The 13393-nt window shown below is 44.8% G+C and overlaps 1 protein-coding gene across 6 annotated transcripts; it reads left to right on the forward strand.

Moving 5' to 3' along the window:
* The first annotated feature begins 263 nt into the window (after positions 1-263).
* LOC139016106 (GTPase IMAP family member 7-like) lies at positions 264-6767 on the forward strand. Of its 6 annotated transcripts, none has more exons than XM_070423726.1 (3): positions 274-336; positions 1920-2037; positions 5327-6767. In XM_070423726.1, the coding sequence occupies exon 3, from the start codon at positions 5367-5369 to the stop codon at positions 6252-6254; it is 888 nt and encodes a 295-aa protein (XP_070279827.1). In that variant the 5' UTR covers positions 274-336; positions 1920-2037; positions 5327-5366; the 3' UTR covers positions 6255-6767. The 6 variants fall into 6 exon arrangements, with proteins under 6 accessions (XP_070279825.1, XP_070279827.1, XP_070279829.1 ...); XM_070423728.1 differs by having other exon boundaries at positions 275-336; positions 1923-2037; XM_070423727.1 differs by having other exon boundaries at positions 283-336; positions 1874-2037.
* Positions 6768-13393: the final 6626 nt, after the last annotated feature.

Genomic DNA, 13393 nt, shown 5'->3' on the forward strand with positions numbered 1-13393 from the left:
GGCTTTTTGGGGGCAAGATTCATGTCATTTAATAAGGGCCTTTGGACCCACTACTGTAACTCAAAACACCAAATATAGCTTTGGTAATTTTGGTACAAGAGCAAGCAGATGGAAGAAAATTTTCAACTAGGTAAAATGAAAGCACCCACAAAATTAGGGGAAATATTACTGTCTCTAAAGGCAAACAGTTCCTCCACTGGCTCCACCCAATCTGAGCATCCTGGCTCAGTGGTTTAAGAGACTGTGAACTCTTTTTCTTCACAGTTAAAATAAAGCAGCAGCTGGAAGAGTGTCTTTGGAGAACATTTGAGAACTCATCCACGGGTTGAAAAGAAGGTGAGTCTGGCTGAGAAGCAGCCCTGAGCATTAGAGTTGTTTGGGCAGTAGGTCCATGGAGTGTACATGGTGTGGGTTCTGGTCCCAGGAAGGAGCAGGTTCTGTGCCAGCAGCACAGCAGGGGAGGGGGGTGCTGTCAGAGGGCAGTGACAGAGGGTAGGGAGGGGAGTCAGAAGCTTTATTAGTACAACTAGAGGCCTGATGCACCAAATTTGTGCAAGGGTCTTGGCCCTCGCAGGCCAGGTTACCTGCTTTGGCTGGCCCTCGAACCACCCCGCTCCCCGACCCCGGGCTCTTTGCCTCGGCTGGCGCTCCCAGCCGGGGAGGCTTGCCTGGAACCTCACAACCCCAGTTTCACCCACAAGGTAGTCTGAACATCATTCGGTCTAATTAGCATATTAAACTTTATTATTATAGATGTTACATGTCTCATATTGAACAGGACACATTTGTGCTGATTGATGCACCTTCATGCATTTGCTGCGCTGATAGACACTGAGGGATGCCTGACAAGCCCTCCTTTTCCTTGGACAGGAAATGAGTGTCCCCAAGGCAGGTCTTTAAGAGCTTGAAAGCAATTTAGACAACAACCTGTCTAACTCCCTCTTTCTACTGAAAAAGAAGCAGGATCCCAGGGAGTGTGGTAACTCTAGGGCTTGCCCACATCACTAAGGGCAGAGGATATCTGGACTGCAGTTTGCAGAATCCTTTTCATGGGTATAGGTTGGCTATTCTTCAGGAACAATGTATATGAAACCCTCCACTTAATGGCCCTAGTTGCAGGCTTCCTAAAAGTGTTCTGTCTGGAAAGAGTGTGGACTCTCCTCCCTGCCCTCTCTTGATCTAACTCTGATTCCATGTAATTTTAGAATCCTGGTCTGAGAAGACACTGAGAGGAGGCCATTTTGTGCAGTGGTTAGGAGGGAAGGTCATGGTCAGATAGACTTTGAACTTGATGTCCTAGTCTGCCCTATATCTGTTAGCACTGCGATCTTGACAAGTGTCTCAGCATTTTCAAGCCATATCAATGTCTTTATTTAAAAAGTTAGAATAATAAAATGACCTTTTTGCAGGCTATTATAGGGGAGTAAGTGAGATAATATTCAAAAAATTATCAGGGTGCTTGGTATAGAATGTCAGCCGTGGTTATATTACACACATATCAAATTTTTATTGTTGAAAAATGTTAATTTACTCAAAGATAAATGAACAGTACAAGGAACTTCCTTGTACCTAGACCAAGCTTCCACAATTATTAAGTAATGCTAATCTTGCTTCATCTATATACTCACCACTCCCAGTTAACCTTGCATTATTTTGAAGCAAATATCATTGTTTCATTTTATCAGTAAATATTTGAAACCATTTAAAAATATGACCGTAATCAGACTTCAAAAGCAGATAGAATTTTTTACAAAGTTGCTAGTTGCCTTCAGATTTCCATGATTGTTTCATAAATTTAAAAACTGTTTGATGTTGGATCTAATTAATATTTATAAATTGCAATTGTTTGCTTTCTCTTATATTTAATATATAGCTTTCTTACCTTCCCTGTTTCTTTCTGGAAAATTTCTCTGTGTAAGAAGGAAGAAGTCTTCATCCCAAAAGAACCAGACAGTTTACATTTTGTTGATTAACATTCTCATGATGTCATTTCACCTGCTCTTCTAGTCCAGTGTTTTGGGTGAAGTTATATTTAAGGTGAGTCTTGATCTGACTCAGGTTTGACTATTTCGTCGGAAATACATCATAGGTTCAGCTGAAATTTCCCTCAGAAGGCATATAATATTTAGTTGTCTCACTTTCTTTGACAGTAATCTACATTAATGATGGCCTAAATTTCATTAAGGGTCAGAAGTGATTGTTAGGTCGCCGAAGAAGGAATGCAGGAGGCCAGCATGGTGAGGGATGATGAATTTATTGGATCATCTGCACACCAGGTGGCTGAGCCTGGATGGCTCCAGCCCTCAGTGACAGGAGTCAGGGGCTTTTAAAGAACTTTTGGCAGGCATTTTCTGGACAGAGACTTCTTTATGCATACCCAGAGGGGAGATAATGGAATGTGGTCACTGCAAGTGAAATGTGGTCTCAGCAAAGGGAAAGTCCATAGTGAAATAGCCTGAAAAGCCAGTTACTGGGGAGGGGTATTGATGCAATTGCTCGATCAAACCTAACAGTGGTGATATCAAATTCTATCATTCTTCCCTTAGTTATTAGATAGAAAAATAGTATAAAAAGAAAGTTCCCTACAACCATTCTCTCATTTCCATGAAGTACAGTAGTATCTGAAAGACAAGATAAATGCTCAATTCTTTCCCTTTATTTGTTAATGTTCATAACAAGAAGATGCTTTCCTAGCACACTCCCAAGGGAGCAATTGATTCCTAGAGTCAGTAGTTTATTTATAAAACCCTATTTTTTTGGTGGGAAATGGCATTTGAAAACCACACTCTAGGCACTAAGGATGGTCATTGTCACTGGGCTCATTATTATATCTATTCATTTTCAATTGACTTCAAAACTGCACACACACATACACACACACACACACACACAAGAACAGGATTTTTTAAAACAATTTTATTTTTTCAGGTTATTTTTTTGTTGTTAAACTTAAGTTAATAACACTAAATATGGCCAATGAAATTATTGCTTTTTTAAGTGTCTTGGACCAATTCCTTATATGGTTCATCCACCGCACAATATACAAATAAATTTGTTTGCCATTTCATTTTGGTTTAGTATTTTGAAATAAATTTTTTTGTATAATTATGTAAGCTACCTACATGGTCTCAAATTCAAATTTATGAAATCTTAGTGTAACCAAGAAATCCAGTTTCCAGCTTCTGTCCTTGTTCCCTACACACTGCTTCTCCCATCCCAGGTAAGTAAATTTTTATTGGTTTAGATTTCAGAGTATCCTGCTATTGCCTTTTCATATATGAAAAATATATGTCCTGTATTTTATATATGTAGCTCATATTCCTCCTTATTATGAGAATGGTAGGTCAACTCTATATTATTTTCTCCACTTTTTTTCCACTTAATGATGTATCCAGGAGACCTCTCCATGCTTGTATAGAGAAACGCATTCCTTTTCACAGATGAATAGTCCCTCAATGTGTGAATATGTCTTAGGTAATTCAACCAGTCCTTACTAATGGCCATTTGATAGGTTTTTGGTCTTTTGCTAATACAAATAATGATGCAATAAATACCCTATGTGTCATCTTTCTACATTTTTGTCAGTGTAATTAAGGGATAAATATTAAAATGGGGGATTGACAATGAATGACAAAATGCATATGTACGTTGGCAGCACAGTGCTGAATTGCCTTCTGTAGGGTTTGGACTGTTTTTCCATTCTCACCAGCCATGCAGGAGAAGGCCTGCTTCCCTCATACCTTTGCCAAAAGATTATGCTGGCAAACACTTGGATTTTTGCCAAACTTGGAGGTGTCAAATAGTATCTCACCTCAGAAATAGAGGTGTAATTTAATTAATATTTTAGTGACTTTATTTTTTGTGTTTTTTTATTTTTCTCTGAGTGTATGTTAATGTCTTTTGATATATTTAAGGTTCATTTAAATTCATTTTCCTCTGAATGTTTATTCCCATCTCTTGCTCCTTTTTCTGTCAAGTTGCTGGTATTTTGTTTCTGTACTCTTTAATTTTCTGTGTATAACAGGAACATTTACCTCCTTTGTTTTAAACTGAAAAATATTACTTTCCTGAATTTGACATTTTTGCTTTAATTTTTCAAAGACATCTTTTGTCTCACATTATCTATAATATTTTTATGTAATCACACTTATTATTTATTTTCCTAACTCAATTTCAAATCTTAGAAATATTTTGCTTACTTCCAGGTTACAATAATTTATCCATATTTTTTCTTTTCTTTATATGCATTTTTTTTACATTTAAACTTCTAATCTGCTTGCAATTTGATTGACATGAGACAATGGATGCAATTTTATGTTTTTTTTTCTGTATAGTTATACTGATTACCCCAAAGTTACTTTATTACAACATCTTTGGTCCCTTTGATGTGGTATGCTGCCATATTGAATCTAAATGTAGAATAGTGTAATTGAATTGAATATAAAGAGTTTGATTAATTTGGTCTGTTTCTGAATTTTCTGCTTTTGATTCTCTGTTCTCTCTATCCATACAACAACATCACACTTCTGTAATCATAGAAAATGTAATGCTTGACTCCTGGTACAGGTAGTCCTTCCTCATAGTTTTTCTCGATGGTGCTGAGTAACTTTCCTTTTTTCTTCATCCAAATGAACTTTATACTCCACTATTTTTCACCTGCATAAAAAAATTGTGATGACAAAAATTTCAACTTTACAGTTATATAAAATAATGTTAGAGAAGTACCTGCTTTTTCTTCGTCCAAAAACTTTATAACCTGCTATTTTAACTTTATTATCCACTCTTTCTCAGCTATAGGGAGAAAGTGATGATAAAAAATTTAAAGTTATAGTTATATAAGATCATGTTAGATAATTATTTTCAATATATAAAATGCTTTACACATGGATTATTTTTGAATTCAGTCAAATGTCTTGACTGCACTAGGTAATTTTTTACTTCATCTATTAATAAGATGTGTTGTAACAACAAATTTTGGTATGAATATTTCCAAATGAGATGCACCCATAGCTTTATTTATTGGTTAAACCTCTGTTAGCTTTAGGATCAATATCACATTTGATTCAGAGAAAGAATGGAAAGATTTCCCCCTTGATCAGGAATAATTCACATAACATTGAGATGATCAGCTTTGTAGAGGTTTAAGCGAGTTCTCCTATGAAAGCACCTGGGCATTGTACTCTTTTGTGGGAAAAATTTATTATTTCTTCCATATGAATAATAGACCATTACAAATTTTCAGGGAGGACAAGATTGAAGAAAAGAGGTTTGGGAATGGTCCCCACTTACCTAAGTACCCTTTTCCCTTCTTATTTCCTTCCTTAAGGTCTTGTTGGTACCTGCACCCCAGAGCCTCTTGAAAGAACATGGCTGGCCTTCAGGACAACACTCTGAGGATTGTTCTGGTGGGGAAAACCGGAAGTGGAAAAAGTGCAACAGGAAACACCATTCTTGGGGAAAGAAAATTTGATTCTAAAGTTGCTCCTTACTCTGTTACCAAGGAATGTCAGAGTGCAAGTCGACACTGGAAGGGGAGAAACCTTCTTGTTGTGGACACCCCAGGGCTCTTTGACACCAAGGAGAAACTGCAGACCACCTGTGAGGAAATCAGCAAGTGTGTCCTCCTCTCTCTCCCTGGGCCTCAGGCCATCATCCTGGTTATACAGCTGGGCCGCTACACGGAGGAGGAGCAGAAAACGGTTGCGTTGATCAAGGTCATCTTTGGGAAGGAGGTCATGAAGCACATGATCGTTTTATTCACTGGCAAAGATAATTTGGGTGATCAGCCACTGTCTGGGTTTATAGAAGCTTCAGACGTAAACCTGCAAAACATCACCAAGGAGTGTGAGAACCGCTGCTGTGCCTTCAATAACCGACGTGTAGATGAGGCTGAGAAGGAAGCTCAACTGCAAGAGCTGGTGAAGATGATAGAGGACACGGTGAGGAAGAACAGAGGGCTTCACTTTTCTGAAGCCATCTACAAGGACATAGACAAAAAGCTGAAAAACAAGGCAGAAGCCTTGAAGAAAATCTATGCTGAGCAATTGAAGAAGGAAACTAAACTAGTTGAAGAGCAATGTGCTCAGGGAAAAATACCAGAGCAAGAAGCGAAGAAGAAAAAAAATTCCTTATTGGAGAAGTATAATGAACATATTAAAAATATTGAGAAAGAAGCTGAAAGGAATATATTTCAAGATATTGTAAATATGGTTTGGAATACACTTTCAAAAATATGGAATATGTTTTGGAAATGATGTAAATTTTATTTTTGTCTCTTAATTTACTATGATTTGTTAATGTGGTGAATTCTATTTTCCAAAGATGACTAGAACAATCTATTCTATCCCACCCATTCTCCTTGTAATCTGAGTTTATTTTTCCTTCTGTTGAATGATAGGGTTTGTCCCCTACCGTGAAATTCAATGAACTTTGCAATTGCTTTGACAACTAGTGAGATAGGGAAAATGCCTCTTTGCTCCCTAGGGTTTGTGGGCTTGGCATTTCGCCACCATGTGGTGAGGAAGCCCAAGTTGCTCATCGAGAGGCCATGCAAAGACTTGAAGTCACTGGCTCACTCCCCTGGCTGCTCTTTCATCTACAGCAGAAACACTCACCAGCCATGCAAATGAGGCAACATGGAAGCAGATTCTCCAGCTGCCAACTGAGCCATCTCAGATGAAGCAGCAAAGAGCAAAGATGGGCCACGCCCCTGCATCCTGCCCAGATTTCAGATTCATGAGAAAAATAAAGAGTGTTGTTGGTTTAAACCGCTAGGCTTTGGGATGGTTTGTTATGCTGTGATAGCAACCACCAGCATCTTCCTGGCTCACTCATCACCAATACCCACAATGCTAACAAACTGAAGAAGTTACAGAATTGGTATAATCAGGCAGTAATATATTATGAAGAGTTCACAGACTCAATTTAGGAAAGTTCAAATGAGGATTCCTGCCTGTGTCAAGTGTTAGCACCACCGGTGATGGACATCTTTTTCAGTCCACATCTCCGAGCACCTTTTTGGTGAATCAGCAGGCTTCTCCAACAAGATGGTTCTGTTGTCCGTGTGAGGCAGGATAGTAAGAAGCGAGAAAAACTCCTGGACAAATGGAATAGAGAAACTGAGATGAAAAAATTAACTGTTTGGGAAGCTTGTAGCCAGCTAGTTAATCACAAGACCTTATATTCCCCAAACAAGAGCACTTGAGAGCAAATGGTTTATATGTCTCCTCCCTCCCCAGAGAATACATAGTTTAATCCCTCTGGTCTGGGAAGTAGAGCACAAAGGCCCAATTCATGTGATTTGTGCCAGCTAAACCCAATGGCAGATGAAGTCAGGGAAAAATAACAAAAAGCCATTAAAGCCAGACACAACAATGATAAAATAAAACAGTAAAACACCAAAGCATAATCCAAAACTCCCCTATACACTTATCTTGATGTATCAGCATATTAAAAATGCACCTGGACAGCTGATTGGAAAAAAATGGAAAAAAAAATCCTCAGGACAAAAACTCGCTCTAGCACAGGCCCATGCCCTGTACCAGGCATGAACTTTTTATTTCTTCCTAAACTCTATGGGTCCCCATGAGGCACTTGTAACCCAGGGATCAGTGGGCAGTGGCAGCTGCAACCAGCCTCAGCGCCTGATCCGGTCTCCAAGGCCCCCTTTTCCCCGACTTCCCAGTGAGCTGAAGCAGCCCCACATTGACTCACTTCTTTCCTATAACATTTCTAGGAGCCAAAGCAGCCCCACCTCAGCTCTCTCCTATTGTGTCTTCTAACCTAAACCCTCTTTTTTTTCACTGTCCCCTGCTTTAATAAACATCTTCTTTCCTGCACCAAGTCAAGAACTCACACACTATGAGCCAGTCCCTATCTGGTAACACATGGATGTTTGGAAGTTGCAAATTCTCTTCTTGATTTTCTCTCTTGTCTTTCATAGGTGCCATCCAAAAATGTCCCTGACTGTAACTTAAAAATCTCTATTGTGCTAAGTATTTTTCATTCACATCTGCAGATCCACACTTTTCCTTCCTTCATCTTAGCTCTTTACCCCAGGAGGCTGATCTCTAGGATCATATTGTTACCAAACTCAAGGGCTTCTCCCCTTGGGGCGTCCTATTCCAGAAGGAGACATGGTTGTCACAGGGTAGTTTTATTTACTTGTAGCAAGTTAAGGAGACGGGATTCATAACAAAAGCTCTGTCTCCCCAAATAGAGAGGCTTAGCCATTCTTTACACTATTTGGTCAATTTCACATTTCTTTCTCTTTTTTTTTTCCTTTTGCTGTTGGCTACACTTGTCCTGTTGGGTTCTTGTCAAGCTCATCCTGTTTCTAGTTGGTGTCATACATTTTAACATTGAACAAGAGTAGCATCCTATCTAATAAAAGAGAAACATGGTAATTAGCCATACCTCCACTACCCTTCCCATTGGCTAATCAGGGCGATATGCAAATTAACTGCCAGCCAAGATGGCGGCCGGCAGCCAGGCAGCTTAAAGCAAATAGGAGGCTTGCATGCTTCAGAGACGGAGGAAGCCAACATTCCCCGCCTCCTGCTGCCGGCCTCTGAGCTTGCAGGTTGAAACATTGTTACAAATATAGAAGCTAAACAAAAGCCCAGAAACCTGCTTTCAGCCAGCCGGGATCTCAGAGCTGGAGTTGAAACAGTGTTTTGATTATAGAACCCAAACAAGCCAGATACCTGCTTTCAGCAGCCGAGGCCTCAGAGCTGGAGCCAAGCCTCAGAGCTAAAGGTGGCCCAGAATAAAAAAAAAAAAGAAAAAAAGGAGAGGTTGGGAGCTTCAGTCACCTGCCAGCCTGAAAAAGGCCCTCAGCCCCTCACCCAGACTGGCCAGGCACCCCAGTGGGGACCCCCAGCCTGAAGGGGGTGTGACCAGCTGAAAACAGCCATCATCCCCTCACCCAGGCTGGCCAGGCACCCAAGCGGGACCCCCACCCTGATCCAGGACACCCTTCAGGGCAAACCAGCCAGTCCCCACCCGTGCACCAGGCCTATATCCTATATAGTAAAAGGGTAATATGCCACCCAGCACCGGGATCAACGTGACAGGGGCAGCGCCCAAACCCCCTGATCGCCCTGCAGCTCTGTGTGTGACAGGGGGCAGGGCCACAACCTCCCTATCCGCCCTGCTCTGTTCCTGACAGGGGAAGGCACCCAACCCCCTGATCAGCCCTGCTCTGTGCCTGATAGGGGGGGAGCTCCCCAACCCCCTGATCGCCCTGCAGCTCTGTGTGTGACAGGGTGCGGTGCCCCAACACGCCCCCCCCCCCCCACAGGCCCTGCTCTGTGTGTGACAGGGTAGAGCCATAACCTCCCCATCAGCCCTGCCCTGAGTATGACAGTGGTAGTGCCCCAACCCCTTGATCGGCCCCGCTCTGTGGGTGATAGAGGATGCGCACCAACCCCCCCCTCCACGGGACCTGCTCTGTGTGTGACGGGGTAGAGCCATAACTTCCCCATCGGCCCTGCTCTGATTGTGACAGGGTGCGGCGCCCCAACCCCCTGATCCGCCCTGCTCTGTGTGTGACAGGGGGGCAGTGCCCCAACTCCCCTATTGGCCCTACTCTGTGAGTGACGGGGGGAGCTCCTCAATGCCCTGATCGGCCCTGCTCTGTGCATGACAGCGGGGAGCTCCCCAACGCCCTGATGGGCCCTGATCTGTGCATGACAGGGTACGGAGCCCCAACCCCCCTGATGGGCCCTGCTCTGTGCATGACAGGGGGTGGTGCTGCAACCTCCCTATTAACCCTGCCTTGAGTGTGACAGGGGGCGGTGCCCCAACCCCCCAATCGGCCCTACCCTGAGTGTGACTGAGGGTGGCATCGCAACCTCCCAATCCGCCTTGCTCTGTGCATGACGGGGGGCAGTGCCCCAACTCCCCTATCGGCCCTACTCTGTGAGTGACAGGGGGGAGCTCCCCACCACCCCAATCGGCCCTTCCCTGAGCGTCACTGAGGGTGGCATCAGAACCTCCCAATCTGCCCTGCTCTGTGCATGACAGGGGGCAGTGCCCCAACTCCCCAATCAGCCCTGCTCTGAGCCCGACCAGGGGCTGCACCTAGGGATTGGGCCTGCCCTCTGCCACCCGGGAGCAGGCCTAAGCCAGCAGGTCATTATCTACCAAAGGGGTCCCAGATGTGAGAGGGCACAGGCCGGGCTAAGGGACCGCCCCCCACGAGTGCACAAATTTTTGTTCACCGGTCCTCTAGTCCTATCTAATAATAGAGAAACATGGTAATTAGCCGTACCTCCACTACCCTTCCCATTGGCTAATCAGGGCGATATGCAAATTAACTGCCAGCCAAGATGGCGGCAGGCAGCCAGGCAGCTTGAAGCGAACAGGAGGCTTGCTTGCTTCAGTGACGGAGGAAGCCAATGGTCCCCACCTGCCTTTGCGGCCTCTGAGCTTGCAGTTTGAAACATTGTTACAAATATAGAAGCTAAACAAAACCCCAGAAACCTGCTTTCAGCGAGCCGGGCTTCAGCCAGCAGGACTGCAACATTGTTTCAATTATAGAACAAATGCAGATCCCTGCTTTCAGCCAGCTGGGATCTCAGAGCTGGAGTGAGCAGGACTGCAACAGTGTTACAATTATAGAACCCAAACAAAGCAGATACCTGCTTTCAGCAGCTGAGGCCTCAGAGCTGGAGTGAAGCCTCAGAGCTAAAGCTGGCCCAGAATAAAAAAAAGAAAAAAAGGACAGGTTGGGAGCTTCAGTCACCTGCCAGCCTGAAAACAGCCCTCAGCCCCTCACCCAGACTGGCCAGGCACCCCAGTGGGGACCCCCCCCTCGAAGGGGGTGTGACCAGCTGCAAACAGCCATTATCCCCGCATCCAGGCTGGCCAGGCACCAGGTGGGGACCCCACCCTGAAGGGGGTGTGACCAGCTGCAAACAGCCATCATCCTCTCATCCAGGCTGGCCAAGCACTCCACTGGAGACCCACACCCTGATCCAGGACACCCGTCAGGGCAAACCAGCCGGCCTCCACCCGTGCACCAGGCCTATATCCTATATAGTAAAAGGGTAATATGCCTCCCAGCACCGGGATCAGCGGAGCCATGAGGCCTCCCAGCACTGGGATCAGTGTGACAGGGGGCAGCGCCCCAACCCCCTGATTGGCCCTGCTCTGTGGGTGACAGGGGTCAGTGCCCCAACTCCCCTATTGGCCCTACTCTGTGAGTGACAGGGGGGAGCGCCCCAACCCCCTGATCGGCCCTGCTCTGTGGGTGATAGAGGGCGGTGCCCCAACCCCCTGATCCGCCCTGCTCTGTGTGTGACAGGGGTCGGTGCCCCAACTCCCCTATTGGCCCTACTCTGTGAGTGACAGGGGGGAGCTCCTCAAACCCCTGATCGGCCCTGCTCTGTGCATGACAGGGGGGAGCTCCTCAACCCCATGATCGGCCCTGCTCTGTGCGTGACAGGGTACGGAGCCCCAACCCCCCTGATCGGCCCTGCTCTGTGCGTGACAGGGGGTGGCGCCGCAACCTCCCTATCGACCCTGCCTTGAGTGTGACAGGGGGCGGTGCCCCAACCCCCCAATCGGCCCTACCCTGAGCATGACTATGGGTGGCATCGCAACCTCCCGATCCACCTTGCTCTGTGCATGACAGGGGGCAGCACCCCAACTCTCCAATCAGCTCTGCTCTGAGCCCGACCAGGGGCTGCACCTAGGGTTTGGGCCTGCCCTCTGCCACCCGGGAGCAGGCCTAAGCCAGCAGGTCATTATCTCCCGAGGGGTCCCAGACTGGGATAGGGCACTGGCCGGACTGAGGGACCCGCTCTCCCCCCTTGTGTGCACAAATTTTTGTGCACCGGGCCTCTAGTCTAGTAATAATGGTCCATACATTGAGATCCTTATCCTATCTAACAACATCAGCAAGATCTCTGGCTCTCTGACTTCTGCCAAAGAGAAGTCCAAGCAGGAGATCTCTTCAGGGTAGAAAAGCAAGGCCTGGATATTGGTTCTTGTGCCTCTCTCCCTACAAGTTAATCTCTGACCAGCTGCAAGCCTAAATTGAAGATCACACCTTCTCTAAGGTGTGGGTTCCAGGTCTCATTCACCCCCTTAGGGTTAGCATATAATTTCCTCACTGTTGTCAGCAGTCTCCCCTGTCACTTGCATCCCTGAGTCCTCAGCTTGTAGAAAACCATGCACTTGACTCTCTCCTAATTACCTAATTAGAGTGGTCCATCTCTGCTGCTAGAATCCTGATTGGGAAATCTTAATGATAATCACTCTCTTTTGTCTTTCAGAAATGCCCTGATCTTTATTCTTGTTTCTTTTAAAAATATCCTCTAGTGTGTTGGACACCAGAATATCTCTCCTGAAAGCTGAAATCTCTGTCATTGTACAAGCAGAACGTTTTGTGTTCATACCTGATGAGTCTGACAATATACCATCTTTGTTAAATCACATGGGAATAATAGTCAATCACCTGAGTGATCTGTCCCCCAGCCCAGGGCACTTTCTAAGTCAATGGATTGGGTCATGGGTTCTGGGTGGAAAATATTGCCCCTAATTTTAGGAATTGGTGTCTTAACTTGTGTTTTCTTTTGCATATGATTGTATTGTTGCTATGGATATGAGAGAGCAGCCAACAAATGAGCCACATGCATGCTAGTGAAGCCCCTTGCTGACCTCTCAGGGCACACTTCAGAAGAAGAGGGGGCCATAGGAAATTGTAGGAGCTGGTCACCATGGATGAGTGTTGGTGGTAGATGGAAAAATGGTCTCAAGTCAGGGCTGTTTTTACTAAATGCTAAAATGTGGCACAGTATTCTGCCAAGGAATTTTAACTGGTATGAACTTGACCAGAACCATGACTGATAAGTTTATCCAGTTACAAAGAAGAAATCAACATGTAATTTATCATATCGAGTATATAAGCCTCCCCTAGGAGAAGCAGAGCTTTGGAAATTATTCACCTATCTCCTTTACTGATCTCAAGTGAAAATAGAATTTTTTATTCTACCAGGACTTGTGTTCCTTTGAACTCATTGTGTTCTGCTACACTGTGTAAGGTCATGGAGAAGATGTGACCTCCAGTTGACCCAAAGGCTGGACCCAGCCTCTTGAAGGTTCACCCTGACCATCTTTGGAATGTGCACTCAACTTGCCCTTTCCCTTCCCAGGAGCTGCCTCAAGGACACAGCCCGGAGCTAGTCATGTGTTGCTGAGACCATTTGGATGTTGTATGTGACTAGGCCCAGCTAAGGTCTCTATATCAACTTTTCAGATCTGGCAGGCAGGTGCAGAGAATGTTTGTCTTCAAGCCACTCAAGACAAGCCTTGTCAGTAAGTTCCCTGGCTTATTAAGCTGCTACCTAACCTCTGCAGTGGTCTGCCTCTTTCTTAGGTCTCTCCT

Source organism: Myotis yumanensis, unplaced genomic scaffold (assembly GCF_028538775.1).
Source record: "Myotis yumanensis isolate MYYU_CA2020_CCGP unplaced genomic scaffold, mMyoYum1.0.hap1 SCAF_9, whole genome shotgun sequence".
NCBI lineage: Eukaryota > Metazoa > Chordata > Mammalia > Chiroptera > Vespertilionidae > Myotis > Myotis yumanensis.

Excerpts from the sequence above, each read along its gene's own strand:
- LOC139016106 (XM_070423724.1), top strand. The coding sequence starts at position 5,367 with ATGGCTGGCCTTCAGGACAACACTCTGAGGATTGTTCTGGTGGGGAAA.